This window comes from Oryctolagus cuniculus, chromosome 10 (assembly GCF_051225735.1).
Source record: "Oryctolagus cuniculus isolate XC-2025 breed Fujian yellow rabbit chromosome 10, ASM5122573v1, whole genome shotgun sequence".
In the NCBI taxonomy this organism is placed as follows: Eukaryota; Metazoa; Chordata; class Mammalia; order Lagomorpha; family Leporidae; genus Oryctolagus; species Oryctolagus cuniculus.
Genome location: NC_142876.1, coordinates 59,662,326 through 59,684,920, shown reverse-complemented (window position 1 = coordinate 59,684,920; position 22,595 = coordinate 59,662,326). Strand labels below are relative to the sequence as shown.

Here is a 22,595-nt window from a genome sequence, read left to right as displayed (position 1 = left end):
ACACACAAGACATGTATGGAACTTAAAATCATTACATGGAATGAAAGATGCCATGCCAACAACAAAAAAATGTACACAGTTCAAAAGCCATCAGAGATACCATGTAAATGAATGGATATGACCAGATTTGGCCCACTTGACAGTTTGCTAGTTTAGACCATACTATCTATTTTTTCACTACATGAAGTTAGGCAAAAACGAGAGAGAAAAAAACACTTTACTGATACAATTTTATTAGCTAAAGGTACCTGTGTAACTGGTCTTTCAAATCTAAAGATAACAATCCAACCAGTTAGACCTTCAGGCTGTATATATTTTCAGCTAATGAACTATGTTTCTAAAAGACAGAAGGTAATCAACATTTTTATCTTCATTCGTCAGAGGCCTTTAGGAGAGCAGCATTCTTCTTATACTTTTCTGCAATCTCTCTAATATTTTCCCAGAGATCTTCAGACATGCATTCTTCATACTCTCTATCAACTTTAGCAATCTGTTCCTCAAGATGTTTCTAGTGGAAACAATTAACAATTGTTAATATAAACATTAACTTCTTTTAAAGTATTTAATCATGAAATTCACAAATAAGAGTATAATATTTATAAGTTATGAACAGGAATAAAAAGAATAGTCTCTGTATTCACCTATAGGCCCCTTTTGTGCACTCGCTTAATTATATGCCCTCTTTTCTTCCCCAGGGATAACCATGTAACTGAATTTTTTTTCTGAATGGTTTTTTATGTTTCATTATATTTTACCACACAGTTATGTATGTAATTGTAAATATTATACAGTCATGAGCTGAGAAATGTTCAATGACAGATGGTACACAAGTCTGTGGTCTCAAAAAATTTTATCACCTAGTGACATCTTAGTTTGTATAAGTACACTCTTTATGATGTTCACACAATGAGAAAATCCCCTAATGTTGCATTTCTCAGAATATGTCCCTGTTGTTAAGTGACACATGACTGTATTAGTTTAGTAGTACCTTTTTTTTTTTTTTAAATAAAGAGTTATTTATTTATTTGAAAGGGGGAGAGGGGGAGAGGGAGAGGGAGAGGGAGAGAGTTTTCCATTCACTGGTTCATTCCTCAAGTGGCTGCAATGGCTGGAGCCAGGCCGATCTGAAGCCAGAAGCCAGGAGCTTCTTCCAGGTCTCCCATGCGGGTGCAGGGGCCCAAGGACTTGGGCCATCTTCCACTGCTTTCCCAGGCCATAGCAGAGAGCTGGATCAGAAGAGGAGCACCTGGGACTTGAACTGTAGGTGGAGGCTTAGCCCAACAAGCCAGAGCACTGGGCCCCGCATGGCCTTCTCCTCCTCCTTTTTTCTTTTTTATTAAAAGATTTATTTATTTATTTGAAAGGCAGAGTTGCAGAGAGCCAGAGGCAGAGGGAGATCCTCCATCTACTGGTCATTCCCCAAATGGCCACAATGCCCAGAGCTGGGTCAATTTGAAGCTAGGAGCTTCTTTTGGGTCTCCCATGAAGGTGCAGGGGCCCAAGCACTTGGGCCATCCTCCACTGCCTTCCCAGGCCGTAGCAGAGAGCTGGATTGGAAGCAGAGCAGCTGTGTCTCCAACTGGTGCCCATACGGTTTGCCAGCATTGAAGGTGAAGGCTTTATCCCCAATGCCACAGCGCTGGTCCCGACATGGCCTTCTTATAAGGATATCACAGATTGGATTTGGGGTCATCCACTATGATCTTATCTTAGCCAATCACATTTGTGAAGATCTTACTTCCAAATAAAGTCACATTCTGAGATTCTGGCTACACATGAAGTTTGAGGGGCACTATTAAATCAAGACCCCTAGCACACAAACATTCTTCAGAGCAAGTAGAGTGGAACCACAAAGATATGTACACTTAAGGTTTACTAAGGGCTGTCAAATTACTTTCTAAAATTTCTACAATCTCTAGCAGTGAGAACTTTCCTTTTCTCTACAACCAGGTTGGCATTTAGTATTATGAAACTTTGATTATTCCCCCAATTTCTTGAGTGTGGAAAATGGAATATCTTTTTATCTGTTATTTGTTTCTTGAGTTCTTTTATTTTTTTTCAACTTTTATTTAATATATATAAATTTCCAAAGTATAACTTTTGAATTATAGCGGCTTTCCCCCCCATAACCTCCCTCCCACTCATAACTATCTCATCTCCCACTCCCTCTCCCATCCCATTCTTCATCACGATTCATTTTCAATTATCTTTATACACAGAAGATGAATTTAGTATATACTAAGTAACGATGTAAACAGTTTGAACCCACACAGAAACACAAAGTATAAAGTACTGTTTGAGTACTAGTTATACCATTAATTCGCATAGTACAACACATCAAGGACAAAGATCCTACATGGGGAGCAGATGCACAGTGACTCCTGTTGTTGATCTAACAATTGACACTCTTATTTATTTATGGCGTCAGTAATCACCCAAGGCTCTTGTCATGAGGTGCCAAGGCTATGGAAGCCTCTTGAGTTCACCAACTCTGATCTTATTTAGACAAGGCCATATTCAAAGTGGAAATTCTCTCCTCCCTTCAGAGAAAGGTACTGCCTTCTTTGATGGCCCATTCTTCCCGCTGGGATCTCACAGAGATCTTTCATTTAAGTCATTTTTTTTTGGCCACAGTGTGTTGGCTTTCCATGCCTGAAATGCTCTCATGGGCTTTTTAACTGGATCCAAATGCCTTAAAGGCTGATTCTGAGGCCAGAGTGCTGTTTAGGGCATTTGCCATTCTATGAGTCTGCTGTGTATCCTGCTTCCCATGTAGGATCATTCTCTCCTTTTTAAATTCTATCAATTATTATTTGCAGACATTGGTCTTATTTATGCAGTCCTTTTGACACTTAATCCTAGCTTTTTGATCAATTATGAACTTAAGATGATCACTTTAACAAGTAAGACGGCATTGGTACATGCCACCTTGATAGGATTGAATTGGAATCCCCTGGTATGTTTCTAGTTCTACCATTAAGGCGTAAGTCTGAGTGAGCATGTGCCGAACTGTACATCTCTTCCCTCTCTTATTCCTACTCTTTCATTTAACAGGGATCACTTTTCAGTTAAATTTAAACGACTAAGAATAATTGTGTGTTAATTAAAGAGTTCAACCAATGGTATTAAGTAGAACAAAAAAATACTAAAAGGGATAAAGTATTAAGTTGTTCCTGGACAGTCAGGACAAGGGCTGATCGAGACATTGTTTCTCATAGTGTCCATTTTACTTCAACAGGTTTCCTTTTAGGTGCTTGGTTAGTTGTCACCAATCAGGGAGAACATATGATATTTGTCCCTTTGGGATTGGCTTATTTGACTCAGCAAATTATGCAACTGATAAAGGATTAATAACCAGAATCTACAAAGAGATCAAGAAACTCCACAACAACAAAACAAACAACCCACTCAAGAGATGGGCCTAGGACCTCAATAGACATTTTTCAAAAGAGGAAATCCAAATCTCCAACAGGCACATGAAAAAATGTTCAAGATCACTAGCAATCAGGGAAATGCAAATCAAAACCACAATGAGGTTTCACCTCACCCCAGTTAGAATGGTTTACATACAGAAATCAACTAACAACAGATGCTGGTGAGGATGTGGGGAAAAAGGGACACTAACCCACTGTTGGTGGGAATGCAAACTGGCAAAGCCACTATGGAAGTCAGTCTGGAGATTCCTCAGAAACCTGAATATAACCCTACCATACAACCCAGCCATCCCACTCCTTGGAATTTACCCAAAGGAAATTAAATTGGCAAATAAAAGAGCTGTCTGCACCTCAATGTTTATGGCATCTCAATTCACAATAGCTAAGACATGGAATTAACCTAAATGCCCATCAACAGAAGACTGGATAAAGAAATTATGGGATATGTACTATAGAATACAACACAGCACTAGAAAAAAATGAAATCTGGTCATTTGCAACAAAGTAGAGGAATCTGGAAAACATGCTGAGTGGTATATCTTTTCATATGTTTATTGGCCACATTTTTTGTGAAATTTTCATTCACATCTTTTGCCTACTTACTTATTTTTCAAATAAATTATATATGAAGATACTTCAAAAGGTATAAAATGGGGCCCAGTGTTCTGGTGCAGTGAGTTAAACTGCCAACTGGGATGATGCCAGCATCCTGAGTTCTGGCTCAAGTCCCAACTGCTCTGCTTCTAATCTAGCTCCCTGCTAACGCACCTTGGTAAAGCAGCACAAAATGGCCAGAGTGCTTGGGCCCCTGCCATCCATGTGGGACGCCGGTTGGAGTTCCAGGCTCCTGGCTTTTTTCTGGCCCAGTCCCAGCAGTGAGGGAGGGGACCTACAGAGGGAGGTCTCTTTTCCTCTCTCTCTCTGTAAATCTGCCTTTCAAATAAATAAATTAATCTTTTTTTTTTTTTTTTAAGATCTTATTTATTTATTTGAGAAGGAGAGTTACACAGAGAGGGAGACAGACAGAGAGGTCTTCCATCTACTGGTTCATTCCCCAAATGGCTGCAATAGCTGGAGGTGGGCCTATCCAAAGCCAGGAGTTTCTTCCAGGTCTCCCATGTGGGTGCAGGGGCCCAAGCACTTGAGACATCTTCCACTGCTTTCCCAGGCCATCAGCAGGGAGCTGGATTGGAAGTGGAGCAGCCGGGACTCAAACTGGCACCCACTTGGGATGCTGGCGTTGCAGGTGGAGGCTTAATCTCCTAAGTCACGGTACCAGCCTCCAAATAAATAAATCTTTAAAGAAAAAAAAAACATACAAAGGTAGAAAATATGTATTATCTTTTATTTACTTATTTGAAAGGCAGAGGGAAGGAAGGGGAAAGAGAAAGTCTTTCATCTGCTGGAACTGGGCTGGGTCAAAATCAAGAGCTGGAAATCAATCTGGGTCTCCCATGTGGAAACACAGACCTAACCACTTGGGCCACCTGCTGTCCCAGGGTGTGCATTAGCAGGAAACTGGAATAGAGAGCACAGCCAGACTCCAATCCAGGCACTTGGATATGGGATGTGGGTATCCGAAACAGCGTCTTAACTGCTGTGCCAAATGTGTGCCTCTGCATTATCTTTTAATTCCATTTTGCCATGAAATTTTTTGAAGTACCCTCATATCTGAATGTTAGTTCTTTATTAGTTGTGGCTCATTATTTCTCTCTTAATGTAGAGAATACCTTAATTTATATTAAAAAAAGATTTATTGATTTGAAAGGCAGTGAGATAGAGAAACAGAGGGAGAGGGAGAGGGAGAGGGAGGGAGGGGGAGGAAAGAAGGAGAGAGAGAGAGGTATTTTCCATTGGCTGGTTCACTACTCAAACGGCCTGGGAAAGCAGTAGAAGATGGCCTAAGTCCGTGGGCCCCTGTACCCACATGGGAGGCTCGGAAGAGGCTCCTGGCTCCTGGTTTTGGATCGGCGCAGCTCTGGCCGTTGTGGCCATCTGAGGAATGAACCAGCAGATGGAAGACCTCTCTCTCTCTGTAACTCTTTCAAATAAATAAAATAAATCTTTTAAAAAAAAAATAGGCTGTGGGTACAATAGCCTTAGGATGTAGTTTGTTGACCCTAGAATATCAAGTGACATATAGGGCCTTTAAGATAGGACTCTAATTAGGAACTGCTTAAACAAACACTTTGGCAAGGAAAAAAATATCATCTAAAGATTCCATTGAACTAAAATCCTGTTTTCTTTAGTTTAGCTTCATTATTTATTGTAAAATTTCTTCATACTAAGTTTGTCTATGCTTTTTTCCATATATTATTACTTTAAGATATTAAGCATTTTATGTTGACTAATCATGACTTTTGGGTAGTATAGATTAAATGCTCATTAAGTATTTGTTGAATTTGGTCTGATTTTGTTGAAAAATACTGAACAGTACAGAAACTAATAATAGTAATTGGGCCTGCAGACAGCTCTTAGGAGAACAGCACCTCAGTGAGGACACTGGGAGCTCACATCACTCCTGGGAACCCCAATGTGCTGGAGACTTGGTGTGGGAGGAGAAACCAGGCTCCTTTTCTCTCTTTCGATGGGTTGGACTCTACTGTCTCAGCCTTAGGACCCTGAGCTTTGCTTGCTTCCCCTTTGGGAAAGTGGAATGGGAGTAAACACTGCTATCTCCCTTCTCTCAGATTAAGCTGTGACACAGACTGAGTGTTGGTCCCTCCCTCTGCTAGACAGAAGTTGAGCAAGATGTCCCTGTGCTTAGCTTGAACTCAGCTGTTTTCCCTAGTCTCTTTCTCTGGAGGTTTAACTCTTGTAGAAATGCCTGCTAACCATATGGTTGTCCTGCATGTTTTGAAAGGGTGGATGGGGTGGGAGCTGGGGTGCGGATATATCAGCGTAAGTGACTGGAATGCTGGTCCCCATGCGTGGACTGTGTGGCCCTTCCTTTCTCTCTCCCTCTCTGGGGCTCAGGGACTTCACTCTCCTGCCTTGCCGCAGCTCCTGAGAGCCCAGGGCGTCTCCACCAGCCCCAGGTACACCGTGTCAGGGAGTCTGCTCCTGCTGCAAAAGCAGAGCTGTGTGAACATTGCCGGCCAGTCTGGAAGGGGGAATGCTATTTATTTTTATAGTGTGTATATTTTGTCGTGGTCTGCTGATTTCCTGTTTCACTGAGAGCGACACTCACCTCAATAGTTAGTTCAATATTGTGTGTCGGATAATTTTTTAAGAGAACTTTTTAAAAAGCTTTTTGATCGTTGGAGGTCTGTAGATTTATTTCCATATGAACTGGTTATTTTGTATAAAGTACATTCTTAAAATAGCAAAAAAAAAAAAAAAGAGTAATGGGGACTGAATGGCAAAACAGGTTGATTGGTTGCTTACAACACTGGCATCCCATTTCTGAGCACAAGTTTGCATCCCAGTTACTCCTCTTCAGATCCAGCTCCATCACTGTGTCTAAAAAGCAGAGGAAGATGGCCCAACTTCTTGGGCTCCTGTCACCACATGGCAGATCTCGAGGGATTTCCGTGCCCATGGCTTTGCCCTGGACCAGCCCTGGCTGTCGTGGACATTTAGGGAATGAATGAGCCAATGGAAAGCCTTTTTCTGTTACTGCTTTTTGAATAAAATAAATCTTAAAAAAAAATAGTAATCTACAATCAGATTTTCAAATGTAATCTTATGTTAACTGATTAAAACTTTAATAGTTGCAGTTATTTTTCCATAAATCCCTAATGACAAGTTATTACTGCATTAATACTGAGCAAGCTGGAGGTGCTAAGAATGTTGTCCATTGTTTAGTGCAACTCTTACAAAGTAAAATGATACACTAAGTAGACTTTCTCAATCCTATGGTATGAATGGACTTTCTCTCATGCATGAACAGCTTTTGGAGAATGAGTTATTTACTTAAATCATTTTCTGGCCTCTGGCTCAGATGAACAATACTATTTGCATTTGATCTGAGCCAAAAGTCCACGAAGTGATGAACAATACTGTGAAAATAATCCATGCAAGATTATAGAGCCACTAAGTGGTTGAATAACAGGAAGTGAGGAGAATCTAGGTTTTCTGATGTAGTACTCAGGATGCTTTTCTTAATTCTCACCAATAAGCAGTTAATAGGACTGGGAAGTAAGAAAGCAGCAGGAGAGCTGGTGAGAAATAGGGTATTTTATGCTCATGTTTTTGAAAAATGAAAGCCTACTAATTTAATGATGAACATTTTCCTTTAAATCATTCTCAATTGGCAACACCTTATCACCAAATAAATTATTCAGGAATTTTATAGTTCACAATTTATCCTAGCTTTTAGGTCTCTGTGCAGCAGACTGGACAAACAGTTGCTGTTGATCTTTCAAGTCATGTGAAAAGTGGGGATAAGAGAACTTCATGTTTCAGAAATGCTTTGTGTTTATATGAAATTATAGGGACCAAAATACTTGTCATGAGATATGCTGCTTCATCTTAATGAAATCCTAAATGCGGTAGTATGAATGCAGTACTAACATATTTTCAGGATGCAGAATGTGGTCTGTTGCAATGATTTCATTATATTGTTGACACAATAAATACCATTATATGGTGTTTATGAGAACAAAATTGATTACTTCTATAAAACACACAACTGTTTCCCTGTATTCCCTTATTATACCACTAGAAAGGATTCTTCTGATAAATTTACCAGATCACATTCTCAGTAGAAATATAATTCATCAGTTTCTATAGAAATAAAGCAGAAATACACCATAGTCTTACAAACCTTCCTCAAATGGAGGAAAGTCCTTCACACACTTACCTCCACAGATCCTACATGTGTAGCAACCATTTCTAAAAGACGCTGCAAGTTATTTCCCACCTTTCGTCTTTCTTCAGTTGTGGTCTGCACAACTAGTTGATATCTGTAGAATACAAACTCTTGTTTAAGTTGTCTAGAAAATAAATTATATCAGTTCTAGTTAGCTCACTTCTCTTTCCATACTGAATAAAGCCAAGCTGTGACTGGTATATGTGCTTCTTGTTATACATATAATTCATAAAGGTCCATTTATCAATCATTAAATCAGAAATAAAAACATTTTCAGATTCTTTGCAAGCATAAAAACACCACCCAAACCTCATGCTTTAATATTTAAAGCTCTGCAGCAAATGGTCTTAACAGTGTCTCCAAAAGGATTATAAATACACAAGCTTTGGCAGCAGGGAAAAGATTCATAAAGGGGTTAACAGAAGCTTACCTTTTGGCAAATTCAAATTAAAAACAAAAGTGCATGCCAAACACATCTCAACTAAATTTTCTATCCATAGACTACAGATAAATAAGAGGTATGACTGTCAATGTGAGAACTTTTGCAATCTCAATGTAAGAATTTTTTAGTTATCTGAAGGCCCTTTAAAAGACTTAAAAAATGTATACTTTAAAAAGTTTGTAGAACATCAAATTAAAAAATTAGTTCTTTTCATGTAAAAAGTTGAAATTCATGCATATTTTTTCATAAAATGCTTTTCCATGTACTTTTTGAAATTAAAAAAATTTTAAAGATTTTTATTATTTATTTGAGAGTGAGTGAGTTACAGACAGAGAGAGGGAGAGAGAGAAACATTTTCCATCTGCAGGTTCATTCCCCGGATGGCTGCAATGGCTGGAGCTGCACTGACCCGAAGCCAGGAGCCAGGAGCTTCTTCTAGGTCTCCCATGTGGGTGCAGGGGCCCACGGTCTTGTGCTGTCTTCTACTGCTTTCCCAGGTCACAACAGAGAGCTGGATTGGAGGTGGAGCAGCTGGGACTCGAACTGGTGCCCATACGGGATGCCAGCACTGCAGATGGTGCCTTTACCCACTACACCACAGCGCCGGCCACTCCATGTATTTTTTAAAACAAGATTTATTTATTTGAAAGGCACAGAGAGAGAAGGAGAGACATGGAGAGAGATCTTCCATCTGCTAGCCCATTCTGCAAATAGCTGCAATGACCAGGACTAGGCCAAGTAAAAGCCAGAAGCATCCACCAGGTCACCCATGTGGGTGGCAGTGGCCCAAGCACTTAGGCCATCCTCTGCTGCCTTCCCACGTGTACTAGCAAAGAGTTGGATCAGAACTAGAACAGCTGGGACTCATATCAGCACCCATATAGGATGCTGGCGCTGGAGGTGGTAGCTTAACACATTACGCCACAGTGCTGAGTCCTCCATGTAATTTTTGAAGACCCTTCAAATTTATACGTACAGGCTATGGAGTAAGTATTCAGTACAGTGATTTTTTTATAGGCTATACAAGAGAATTATGTACACAAAGGCAGAATATTTTTCAAAGAAAGGATGCCACCATTTTTAGTTATTATACAGTATGGCTGAAGTTATTACTATGTTGGTTTTAAAAATTAAGTATCAGGTATCAGTGAGCACAATGTAGTAACCTCATTATACCGTGAATTTCACATTTACTCATACCAGTTTCCTCATAAAGAAATACTAGGTGAATGCAGAAAATTGCATCCAGCTGATGTGAAGGGATGCACAAAGCAACTGTAAGAACATCTTAAATTTTGTCTCCCAGCTACTTCAGCTCACTGCAAATACCGTGAGCCAGATACACCCACTACTGGTGTTACAATTTTCTATCCCATTTCCGATAATATTCTTTCCACCTCTTTAAAATAACTCACAAGGTTGCAATCCTCTGAATTCCCATTCCCAGAACAAATTGCAGATCTTTTTAAGGTGAAGGGTCTCATATTGTAGCATTTATGTATTTCTCAACTATTTAATACGTGTACACTTTAGTGAAACATGTCAACTTTTTTTTAAAGATTTATTTACGTGAAAGTCAGAGTTACAGACCTCTAAACACTTGGGCCATCATCTGCCGCTTTGCCGAGGCCATTCGCAGGGAGCTGGATTGGAAGTGGAAAGTCAGGACATGAACCAGCACCCATATGGATGCCAGCATTGCAGGTGGCAGCTTTACCCGCTACACCACAATGCTGGCCTTGTTTGTGAACATTTTTATTTCTCATCTTTTGTTTATGTGTATCACTGATGATGTTTTTTAGTATTATGTCCCAATACCAATTTTCCCATAGGTCCTGTGATTTTTAGTGGATGATTTTGCACTGCATGGTGATTATAGGAAGGAATACGTTGCGTTATAGCAGATTATAATTTATAGTGCAGTTATCTTTCACTATATAATATGTGTACTTTTTAGGAAATACAACTTAAAAATATGAGAAGCTTAGTGAAGTTTATTAAATTCACTAACAGGACCAGTGTTGTGAAGTAGAGCGTTAAGCTACCGCCTGCCGATGCTGGCATCCCACACAGGCTCCATTTTGAGTCTCAGCTTTTCTCTTTTCCACTTTCCAATCCAGCTCTCTGCTAATGTACCTGGAAAAGCAGTGGAGGATGGCTCAAGTGATTGGGCCCCTGCCCCCACATGGGATACCTGGGAGAAGCTCCTGGCTTTTGGCTTTGGTCTGGCTCAGCCCTGGCTGTTGTGGCTAACTGGGGAGTGAACTAATGGATCGAAGATTTCTCTCTCTCTCTCTGTCTTTCAAATAAATAAAATAATCTTTAAAACAATCTTAAAAAAAAGTAAAATTCACTAACAAATATAAGTTATCTGAGTTGACTTAAAATTTTATGTTGTCTTCAGGAATTAAAAGGCATTTATTTAGGGGCTGGTGCTGTGGTGTGGTGGGTTAAACTGCCATCTGCAGTGCTGGCATCCCATATGAGCGCCAGTAAAAGTCCCGGCTGCTTTACTTCTGATCCAGCTCCCTGCTAATGCATCTGGGAAAGAAGCCAAAGATGGCCCAAGTGTTTGTGTCTCTGCACCCTCATGGGAAACCTGTATGAAGTTCCTGGCTCCTGGCTTCTGCCTGGACCAGCCTTGGCCATTGTGACCATCTGGGGAGTGAACCAGTAAATGGAAGATCTCTCTCTCTCCCTCCCTCTGTCTTTATAATTCTGGCTTTGAAATAAATAAATACATCTTTTTTTTTTAAAAGGGCATTTATTTATTAGATCTAACAATGAATAATTTGGTTGGCTATAACTATAATAGCAGAATATATGTTAAATTAATGTTGTTTTGCTCAAATTATATTTACCATTCCCTCCATATCAAATAGCTCCAAAATATAAAGGCAAAAAAAAAACAAAAAAAAAAAAAAAAAAAAAAACAAAACCAAAAACAAAAAACAAAAAAAAAAAAAAAACCACAAAACCCAAACATCTAGTTTTATAGAAATGTTAATGAATATGAAAGCAAACATATAAATCTGGTGAGAAGAACTTACTCCCGCTGAACAGCATCTAATTCATTCATAGCTTCACTGAGGCCCTCATTAACAGCACTCTCTAGCAGGTTCTTGTGTTTCTCCAAGGATTCAAGCTCATTGGCACATTTTTCATCCTCTTCCTCAGCTTCCTATTAGAATAAAGTCATGATTATGGTTTTTAGATATTCATATTCTATATACTTTAGGTTGACTTAAAAAATTTATGTAAAGCATTAAAAAATCTCAGGATATTTACAGCTTTATGTGTACGAGACTTTAAAATACCCCTTTAGGGATTCTGTACTATAAACATATATGTGACCTTTTTTAGGATGCCTATATAGGATTCATTCAGCAGTATTTTCAAGACTGACTCATGGGACATTCTATGATATTTTAATTTTTTTCCATGAGCACGAGTTAAACACAAAGGTGTTTAACTATGGCTAGGCAAAGTAGTCCAAATTCTTTAATTCTTAGGTTTGTAAAGATGAAGTATCATAAAATCTTTCATTCAAGTGATTTAGAGAAAACTTCAAACACTGCCATGGAGGATGTATGAAAAAATAAAAATGATTACCAAATAGCTCACATTTCACATGTAGATCATATTATGTGGTATATTTTGTAGAAATTTCACATTGCTTAATAAAAATGTATAGGTCCTAAATATGACACAGATCATGAGATATTTCAATTCTTGATACTTTGTTGGCATAGATGAGTAAAAAAATATATTGATGTATTTAAAATTTTCACAAAATTGTATAAGTGGCAATGAATAGAATCCTCTATATACTTCTATGAAACACTTGGTCAGGGGGAGGGGCAGAGTGGTGGGGGAACAATCTTATTATTTTATTTACCTTTTGAATTTCATGTAAATGGTTTTTGGAATTTGTCCACAACAGATGTTTGCAATGACTCCTGATGGACAATTACATATACAAAAGACCCTATTGGGGCTTAAGCTTAAGATGTATAATACTAACTCTCTTAAATAATAAAAATAATAATAAAAAATGTATAATACTAACTAACTCTCAATAAAAAGGCATAAGATTATGTTTAAAACATTTTGGTCTTGCAAGGACACTGAATCACACATCTAAGCATAAAATACAAGATAAAGGAATAAATGTGTTCTATTGTAAAAGAGCACTAATTCAAAAACAGGTTCTTTTTAAAGAGTAAAATAACTCCTGACAATAAACTCTGGAATAGAAGACTACAATAAACACCAAGTTATATAGGATATAATGCAAGGTTTCAGTTAGACATCAGAATATATGCTTAGGCAAGCTTTAACTAGCTGATACTACACACGGCAAAATTCTTACCTTAACTTTTTGTTGGTAAAGATCATCCAGCTTTTGTACTTCTTCTTTCAGAGTTCTCACACCTCTCTTGCTTTCTGTTATCATTGTGTTCAACTTGGGGAATAAAACTTTGGTTGAAAAATCATAACTATATATCAAAGACATTTTTAACCAGTTAACAGAATTTTTATATTATCAGTCAACTAACTGAACTGTGTTATTTCTTCTAGTCCTTTTGGACTCTAATGTCAAAAAAAATTTTATTGCTTCCAAAGAGGAATTAATTTTAATGAAACTTTAAGGAAGTTTGTATCTGTTTTTCCATAAGTGACTGTGGGAGTGCTTTTGTGATTTAGAATTTATCATTTTCTCTTATCCCTTAACTTTGCACTGTAATTATTTTTCATTTATTTGAAAGGCACAGTTAGAGAGGGAAGATATGGGGGGAGAGATATGAGAGAGAGAGAGAGATCTTCCATCTATTGGTTTACTCCCCAAATGGCCACAATGGCTGGGGTTGTGCTAGGCTGAAGCCAGGAGCCAGGAGCTTCTTCCAGGTCTCCCATGTGGGTAGCAGTCGCCCAGACACTTGGGCCATCTTCAGCTGCTTTCCCAGATGCCTTAGCAGGGAGCTGGATCAGAAGTGGAACAGCTGAGACTTGAACTGGCATTCATATTGGATGTCAGCATTGTGGACAGTGGCTTAACCCACTATGCCATATCCTATGGGAGTACTTTCTAAGCTCTCATATATGTCATATTATATATTTCACATTATTACATCTATTAATATTACCCTAACTTATTCATAAGTATAAATTTTTTATCTCTCATTTTGAAATTTAGTTTTATTTAGTCTTTATCAACTTTAGTTGGTTATCTAGTTTTCTATTTGTTCACTTTCTGGGATGTTAAAGAAAACTATTTGTTGAATGATATTTGCTATTTGAATATAGCCAGGCATTTTTCCAAAGAACAATAATGTAACTACAAAAATGCAAATCTGATCAGCAGAGCTGGATACATGCCAGTCTTTTTCTCCAATCAGGAGTCTTTGAAATATGTATTTAACTCTAGAACACTGACATCAGGCCTAGCCTAAAGTAGGCTATTCCTATTGTTTGGAGTTTACACTTTTTTGAGAATCTATAGGTTTCATGCTCATTCCAACAAAAAAGAAAAACCAAATTAAAGTAAGCTAAATTTAGGCTTCACCTCAAAATAATCATACCAAAGGAGCACTTGTTTAACCAGTTATTATTCTTCATCACTTTCCCATAATTTGGTATTTCAGAAATCCCAAATTAAAGTAATAGCATGGGGGTCGGCGCTGTGGTGTAGTAGGTAAAGCTGCTGCCTGCAGTGCTGGCATCCCATACAGCTGCTCCAGCTCCAATTCAGCTCTCTGCTGTGGCTTGGGAAAGCAGTGGAAGATGGCTCAAGTCCTTGGGCCTCTGCACCTGTGTGGGAGACCCAGCAGAAGCTCTTGGCTCCTGGCTTTGGATTAGCTCAGCTCAGCTCTGGCTGTTGTGGCCATCTGGGGAGTGAAGCAGTAGATGGAAGATTTTTCTCTCTCTCAGCTTCTACCTTTCTGTAATTTTGACTTTCAAGTAAATAAATAACAAAATCTTAAAAAAAATAAATAGTATGATGAAATTCCTTACTCATCTGTTACAAACAGATCTTAGAGAGGCAGAATTACAGACAGAGAGGGAGAGACACAGAGAGAAGTATTTTATTTGCTGGTTCACTCCCCAAATGACTGCAAAGCTGAGCTGACCTGAAGCCAGGAGCTTCTTCCAGGTCTCCCACGTGGGTGCAGGGGCCTAAGCACTTGGGCCATCTTCTACTACTTTCCCAGGCCACGCGGAGAGCTGGATTGGAAGAGCAGCAGCTGGGACATGAATGGATGCTCATGTGAGATGCCAGCGTCACAGATGGAGGCTTAACTTACTATGTCACAGTGCTGTCCCCTATATTTTTGAGGAGTGGAAAAAATTCTTTCTTATGCAAAATAAGCCTGGAAAAAATCTGTCAAAATTTAAAACTTTCTGTGGGTTACTAGTATAATTATTTATACTGACTACAATAGCAGTATTCTCTCCGAGGAACAGGTGATAATGATGTTTCAAGGATCTCAGAAGCAGCAACTTTATGAAATGTATTTTTGGAAACACACGTCTATAGGAATATCAGTTCAATTTCTTCTGAAATTCCACACAGTCCAGAATGAAAAACTTGATAAAAAGAAAACCTCATAATCTATCACAGCTAAGAAGCCTCTAATCCTAAATGATACATATCTACTTTTAAAGTATCCACTTTAAATCCCTTTTACTATAAAAAGGGATATTAAAGGATCTCAAGTTAAACGAGGTTGCGGCTGGTGTTGTGATGTAGTGGGTAAAGCCACTGCCTGCAGTGCTGGCATCCCATATAAGCGCTGGTTCGAGTCCCAGCTGTCCCACTTCTGATCCAGCTCTCTGCTATGGCCTGGGAAAGCAGCACAAGATGGCCCAACTCCTTGGGCCGCTGCACTCGTGTAGGGGACCTGGAAGAAGCTCTTGGCTTCAGATTGGCACAGTTCTGGCCCTTGTAGCCATCTGGGGAGTGAACCAGTGGATGGAAGACCTCTCTCTTTCTCTCTGCCTCTCTGTAACTCTGCCTTTTAAATACATAAATACATCTTTAAAAAAATAAAAAAAAAAAGAGGCAATTTTATTAAGGCCAACGTTGTAGCAAAGCAGGTAAAGGTGCTACCTGTGGTACTGGCATCTCACATGGGCGCTGGTTTGCTTCCTGGATGCTCCACTTCCAACCTAGATTCCTGCTAATGTGCCTGGGAAAGCACCCACATGGGAGACTCAACTATTGTGGCCAACAGGAGAGTGAACCAGTGACTGAACATCTCTTTCTCTAACTCTGCCTTTCAAGTAAACAAATACATAAATCTTAAAAGAAAAAAAGGAGGCAATTCTCTATTTATAAAAAAGGGAAATTTGGTTTCATATCACTTCATTATCAGTGATAATGTGAAGACTAGGACGTTTAAAATACTTAATAAGTTACTTGAAATATTTCTGTCAAGAGGATACTCAACTCTCATTTCTCCACAATTTTATTAAAAGATTAATTCCTTAGCCATCAGAAACCATAAATTGTGCTTAATTTTAGGTACAAAAATTTCATCTTTGCTTTTAATGACTGTTTCATTACTTACTTGTTCTAAAGTATCCTCCAAACCCATTTTTTTATTTAGAGCTTTATTAATTTCTTCTTCATTTTCATTCAGGAGTTCCTTGAGAGGTACCTATAAAATACAATGGAATATGGGTGATAGATGGCTTATATTTATAAAATTTCTTTCATGAGACATCTACACATTGTGTTAGGAGTCACTTTGGGAGAAAAATAGTGAAGCTATTATATATCTAATAAAGCAATGCTAATTTTTAGTGTAATATCTTTATCTTCCTTTTGAATATTTGCAAAGTTTAAATTTGTTCACCTGTTCTAGAAATTCATTGATAATAATAAACCTTTTACAAGTACACTTAAGTTTATTGTAGTTTTAGTAATGTATATGTGGGTTGTAATTCTCGCCAATTCAAAGCACCAAGGCCTGGAGTTCACAACTCAGTATTTGCCCCTTTCATTTATGAGATGTCCAATACCAGGAAAAGGGTGAATAAACTGATGCCAGGGCCAGGGAGGGCATCTGCTTAGATTCTAGGTGAAGACTGTGGGACCTGAGGCCAGGCTCTCTCTCTGATTCCAACAAGAGAGTCATAGGGAAAAAAAAGTTTACTGGGACATGGACTTAAATTCAGATATACCCTGGTCTCTAAGGAATCCCTATCCCAAGAACAGTTGCCAGTTTCTCCTAAGGAAACCAAATCTCCCATATCAGTACCCAGATGTGGAACCTCCCCAATTATGGGACCCCCATGATTCCACTATGTCCCCTTAGGTGACATGCCCATGGGGTGGTGTTGGGTTTCCTTCATAAGGGCTGATCAAGCTTCCATTAATCTAAATCAGTTACCTTAAAAATCTGACTTTTCCTTGGAACTGGCTTATATGTTTTCCTTAATTCTACCTCAGCAACCTTTAGAGTTCTATGCTGGACTACGATTCCTCTGAATGATGCTAAGATGACCTACATTTATATTTCTCCCTAAGGGCAAGGATCACTGGGAACTAATGTCCTGTCTCCACCAAAAGTGCCTGAAGTTGGATCCTGCATGGGGCCCCAGAGGAACACAGATGTCCTCCTTCAGCTCCATGTGGGTTACGTTTCTGCTGCCCTTCCTCTCTGTCACAGGACCCAACTGTCCTCTAGAAATAGGGCCTCAGGACACCTCCTGTAGATTGTATTTTTAAGCTATGTTCTCTGTATGTATCAGTTTGTCTCAGTATTTTTCAACTAGTTAGTCTTAAATTGGTGGGTATTTCTTATATTCTGTTCTGGTTTTATTTCAGCATAGTACTTCATTGCTTCTAATTACGTTTTTCTTTTATTGAGGTGAAATCCATACATAAAATGGAAATAGTCAAAATGAATTTAACATAAAATTAAAAGTGCAATTCAGTGGCAGTTAGTATGTTCACAACCACCAGAGGTTGAAAACATCACCTCTAGTTCCAAAATATCTCATCAAGCCAAAAGAAAATTTTGTATGTTGCTATGTTTTAAGTAGGTTCTCTGGAGCTACTGAGTTTTAATTTTGATCTGCCCTTTTTCGAAAGATGCAATGGCTTCTTTACTATCTTTAAAACTTTTCACCAGGCCGGTGCCGCGGCTCACTAGGCTAATCCTCCGCCTTGCGGCGCCGGCACACCGGGTTCTAGTCCCGGTCGGGTTGCCGGATTCTGTCCCGGTTGCCCCTCTTCCAGGCCAGCTCTCTGCTGTGGCCCGGGAGTACAGTGGAGGATGGCCCAAGTGCTTGGGCCCTGCACCCCATGGGAGACCAGGAGAAGCACCTGGCTCCTGCCTTCGGATCAGCGCGGTGCGCCGGCTGCAGCGCGCCGGCCGCGGCGGCCATTGGAGGGTGAATCAACGGCAAAAGGAAGATCTCTCTGTCTCTCTCTCTCTCACTGTCCACTCTGCCTGTCAAAAAAAAACAAAAAAAACAAAAAAAACAAAAAAACAACACTTTTCACCAAAAACTACTTATAAAATTTAGTATTGCCTCTAATTGATACAATTTCCATTTTTACTATTCTATTGTCATGTAAAACATTTTCCAGAGGGCAAAGTACAATTCTCCTTTTTTGAGCATATACCCGGTAATCTTTGCTACAGTGATTTGATTCAGGTCATTATTTTCTTGTACTAGCTATGTCAAATTACTCTAACAGTGGAGAAGAAACCCTACCTTACTGCCTGGTTATCTATTGATAGATGAATTGATTTATCTACTTACCTTGTTAGCCTGTTACTGACTTCAGAAACAATTAGGAAGAGTCTAAATATTTTCTGGACACTTTTTTTCCCCTTCCTATTGAAAATGAATCTAGTCTGATTTAGTCAAAATTTGTCTATCAGAACCTTTTAATCTCTAGAAGTAGGGATGTATCCTTCCGGGTATTCTAATCTCCAGCAGCTCACTGATAAGGAACAGAGTATACAGAAAACAAATAAATAAATATTGAGTAAATCAATAATTTTCCAGAAGGAAAAATGCATAGCTTTTGCCTAAAATTCTTCAAAAACTAAGTACTTTGAAAATTGGCATTTTTGGAGGTTTGTAAAATACAAAATTCTGTGAATAAGGTAGAAGATGCAATAGAGCAATTATTTTTCTTTCCCAAGTTATCTACTTAGCCATATTTTAAAATTAGGTGCAGATGTCTCATTATGGACTGCTGGCACTCCTTAATTTTCTATGACACTTTATGCCTTCATGTATGTCCTTGTGCCTAGAACTCTTTCTACACACCACCTCCATAAATATATCATCTTTCAAGATTTCATTTCAGGGTCACAACCTCTGGAATCTTTCCTACTACCTGGGAAGCACTGATATTATGTCTTCTGATATTATTATGACTTCTGATGAAGCACATATACAGCCTTTATTTGTATATGTCTTTTTCCCCTGAGAGGACTAGGAACAACTTGAGAGCAAGGGCTAGGTCTTTCTAGTCTTTACAGTCCTGATGTCCATTTTATATGTAATAACAGTTTTTACTGGATAGTTGAATAGATAAAGTAGATAGAAATGAAGAAAAGGCTTTATAATTTGAAGAGTTAGGTACAATACAGAAAAGATTTTTACTATTAAGAAGAAAGAACACAGAGTTCCACTGTTTTATTTCTTCGTTTAGTCTTGGGTTATGGACATACTGAGGTTCAAACTCTTACAGATAACCAATCATAATATAAAAAATTTTGAAGTAGTCATGATTACTTACATAAACTTGAGCCCTATATTTGACAAGGCAATTGGCACCAGCTTCAGGATTAAACTTAATTTCAAAGTCATAACCTTTGGAATTCTCAGCACCCTTAGGGATAAGTTTTAATTTTCTAGCCAATTTGTGGTACTCTGCTAGTTGTGTTTCAATCTGTAAGGAGAGAACACAAAAACATCAAACATAAAAACATTAAAAATAAAGCAACTGTAGCCTGTGTTGTGGTGTAATGAGTTAAGCCACTGCTTGTGATGCCAGCAACCCTGGTGTGAGTTCTGGTTGCTCTGTTTCTGATCCAGCTCCCTCTAAAGCACCTGGCAAAGTGTGGGGGCCCTCACCACCCACATGGGAGACCTGGAGGAGTTCCAGACTCTTGACTTCAGCTTAGCCCAGCCCTGGTTGTTGTGGTCATCTGGGAAGTGAGCCAGTGGATGGAAGATATCTCTCTGTCTCTCCCTCTTTCTCTGTAACTCTGCCTTTCAAATAAATAAACAAAGCACTCCTATTCCAAATGACTTTCTGTTTTATACAAAAAATACTATGTCTATTTTAGTAGCTTAGTAATATGTAGTAGTAAGGGAAGCAGTTTTAAAAGACACGAAGAATGAAAGGTTTTATCTACACTAAATTTGTAGAATAAAGAGTATAATTGATTGCTAAACAATATATCATTGCTCTTCCACTAACATTATCTAAATTCAGCTTTAGATCACTGCTACAGATTCATATCCCATTTCCCTGTTTACAAAAAAATAAGATGTTTCTGAAATGTGATTATGCCTATTTAAAGATTTTAAAGCCTTTCTGGAGTTTTTAGGATAAAGCCAAAACTTTTAAACATGAAAGCCCAAACTTCTAAATAGTCTTCACCATCTGGTCTATGTTTCTTCCTCAAGTTTCATTTCTTACTATGTTCCTCCCAACCCCTTGCTATTAACCCCAGCCACAATGAAAAACTTACACAACAGGCTGTTTTCTCTGAGCTGTCCTGTATATTTCTTTGCTAACTTCCCTACCCTTGTCATGCTAACCCATCTTGTACTTCCCAATTCAGTTCACATGTTCTCTCTTTAAGGCAGCTTTTCTAGAAACCACTTCACCCATCTCCCTACACCATGTACACTAAATCTGGGTTAGGCATACTATATGTGTCTTTTAAGAAATTATTTGTTTTTATTTATTTGAAAGGCAGATACACACACACACACACACACACACACACACAAGGTGGGGGGGTAGTGAGTGTGTGTGAGAGATGTCTTCCATTTATTCCTCAAATGTTCACTCTTCAAACAGCTGACACTAGGCTATGCTGAAGCCAGGAGCCCAGAACTCAACCTGTGTCTTTCACATTGGTGGCAGGAACACAAGTACTTCAGCTTATCACCACTGCCTCCCAGGGTGTGCATTAGCAGACAGTTGGGATCAGAAGCAGAGCCAGTACATGAACCCAGGCAGTCCCATTTGGAATGCATTCCAAGTGGTATCTTAACTGCTGCACCAAATGACTCTTCCAACTATGTTTCTTCAGTACCATGTGCAAACAGCTATCGGAGGCCTGCTCTCATGGTAGAAAATAGAAACTAGATTGAGAATTTCTTGATGGTAGAGTCTACATATTTTTATCTCCTGTGTCCAGCATGGTAAGTGGCACACAATGGATGTCATGTAAATGTTTGAAGGATGAATAGTGTAAAGGAAAAGGAAATGATTTCTTCTTCTGCAAAGTAAAAGGAATGGGATTGATGAAAATTACGTTCATGGCCTTAGAGATGGTTTTGCTTATTTCTTGGTTTACTGTTATCAAATACTCTACCTTAGATCTGACTGAGAAATTTTAGTGTTACTGAACTGACATAAAGGGAAGACTATTTTGGTAAAATGTCAAATGCTTTAAAGTTTTACCACTTTACCCACTGAGTTCTCAACTGGGATAGACTTTTATAAGGTCAGCGCTGGTGAGCTGCCACTCTGGAAATGGTTATCACTTACAGTTTCTTTGCCTCTGGCATACTTTAGTTCTTCATTCCACAACTGCTGTTGTTCAGATTCCAGGTCCTTGGTTAATTTATTAATGGTCTGCTGCAACTCATTTTTTTCATGATTTATTCTCTCAATGTCTGCGACTGAGTACTTCTGGTTATCAACAATATTCTGTAGTCGAGTATTCTCCTGCTTCATTGTTTCACATTCTAGTTCTACATTGGAAAAAAATTTTTTTTTTAGTTTCTTCAATGCCTCCAAAGACATGGATGCCTTCATTTAATAAAGCTAAGATGTGTAAATTTCCATTTTTCTTTTTTTGATAATTCTGTTTGATCCCACTATGTTAATAACATTGCTGAAGATGATACAATTAAAATTTTATGTAAGAACCTTATTTCCCTATTGGCTTGCTATGGTTTTCAGAAAGCTCTCTTTCTTTCTTTTTATATATATATATATATATATATATATATATATATATATATATATATAAAAAAATATGTGGCCTTACACAAAATTAAGTATGCTTATATTATCTATATATTTTGATGATTTATACTTCAGGAAGATAGTCTGTTAGTATATAATTCTCTGCAATAGTTCAAAAAAATTACAATTTTTTATAAGTATAAAAACATTACATTACATCAGAGCTTACCCTTATTTTACTGACATTTTCAGTGGTTAGATTCTTGCTTTGTCTATTTAGCAAGAGTGTTTTCCATTCTCTTGTGACTCTTGGCCTACATAGAGTATGACAGTATTTTTAAAGCAGACTGGGACAAATGGATGAGGATGACCAAAGGGGCCAAGAGAATCATCCTGAGGACTGATACAATCAAAATGTTGACTTCTGCTATAACCTGTTTGCAGCACAATACTTGAGAAGCTCTACATCTGAGCTTAAAATAGTTGGTTTAAGTAATGACTTATGCATTTATTATAGGTATCTTCACAAAAAAATCCACTATATATATATACATATATACACACACATATATGTGTGTGTATATATATATATATATAGTATTTAAATATGTCTCACCTACTCTTAGACATGTAGAGCTTTATATAATCAAGAATGTTACAACACTGATAGAGTAAAAACATCTTAGGTTAACGGCTGTCAAAGTAATGTCTCAAACTAATCAC

At 38.3% G+C, this 22,595-nt stretch overlaps 1 protein-coding gene across 3 annotated transcripts in view; it reads right to left on the bottom strand.

Moving 5' to 3' along the window:
* Positions 1–213: 213 nt before the first annotated feature.
* NDC80 (NDC80 kinetochore complex component) overlaps positions 214–22,595 on the bottom strand; it is a 48,743-nt gene continuing 26,361 nt past the window's right edge. Inside the window, exons 11-17 of one of the 3 annotated variants that reach the window (XR_016214130.1) lie at positions 21,450–21,655; positions 19,458–19,610; positions 16,261–16,350; positions 13,062–13,168; positions 11,740–11,870; positions 8,239–8,341; positions 214–508 (exon numbers count right to left, since the gene is read on the bottom strand). Coding sequence is in view for 2 of the 3 variants with exons in the window: in XM_089305283.1 (XP_089161409.1) it covers positions 6,730–6,999; positions 8,239–8,341; positions 11,740–11,870; positions 13,062–13,154; positions 16,261–16,350; positions 19,458–19,610; positions 21,450–21,655 (1,046 nt within the window). In the remaining variant the exon portion in view is untranslated. Of the gene's footprint in view, positions 509–6,313; positions 7,000–8,238; positions 8,342–11,739; positions 11,871–13,061; positions 13,169–16,260; positions 16,351–19,457; positions 19,611–21,449; positions 21,656–22,595 lie in introns of those variants that run through there. The other 2 variants (XM_002713610.6, XM_089305283.1) reach the window with 2 other exon arrangements.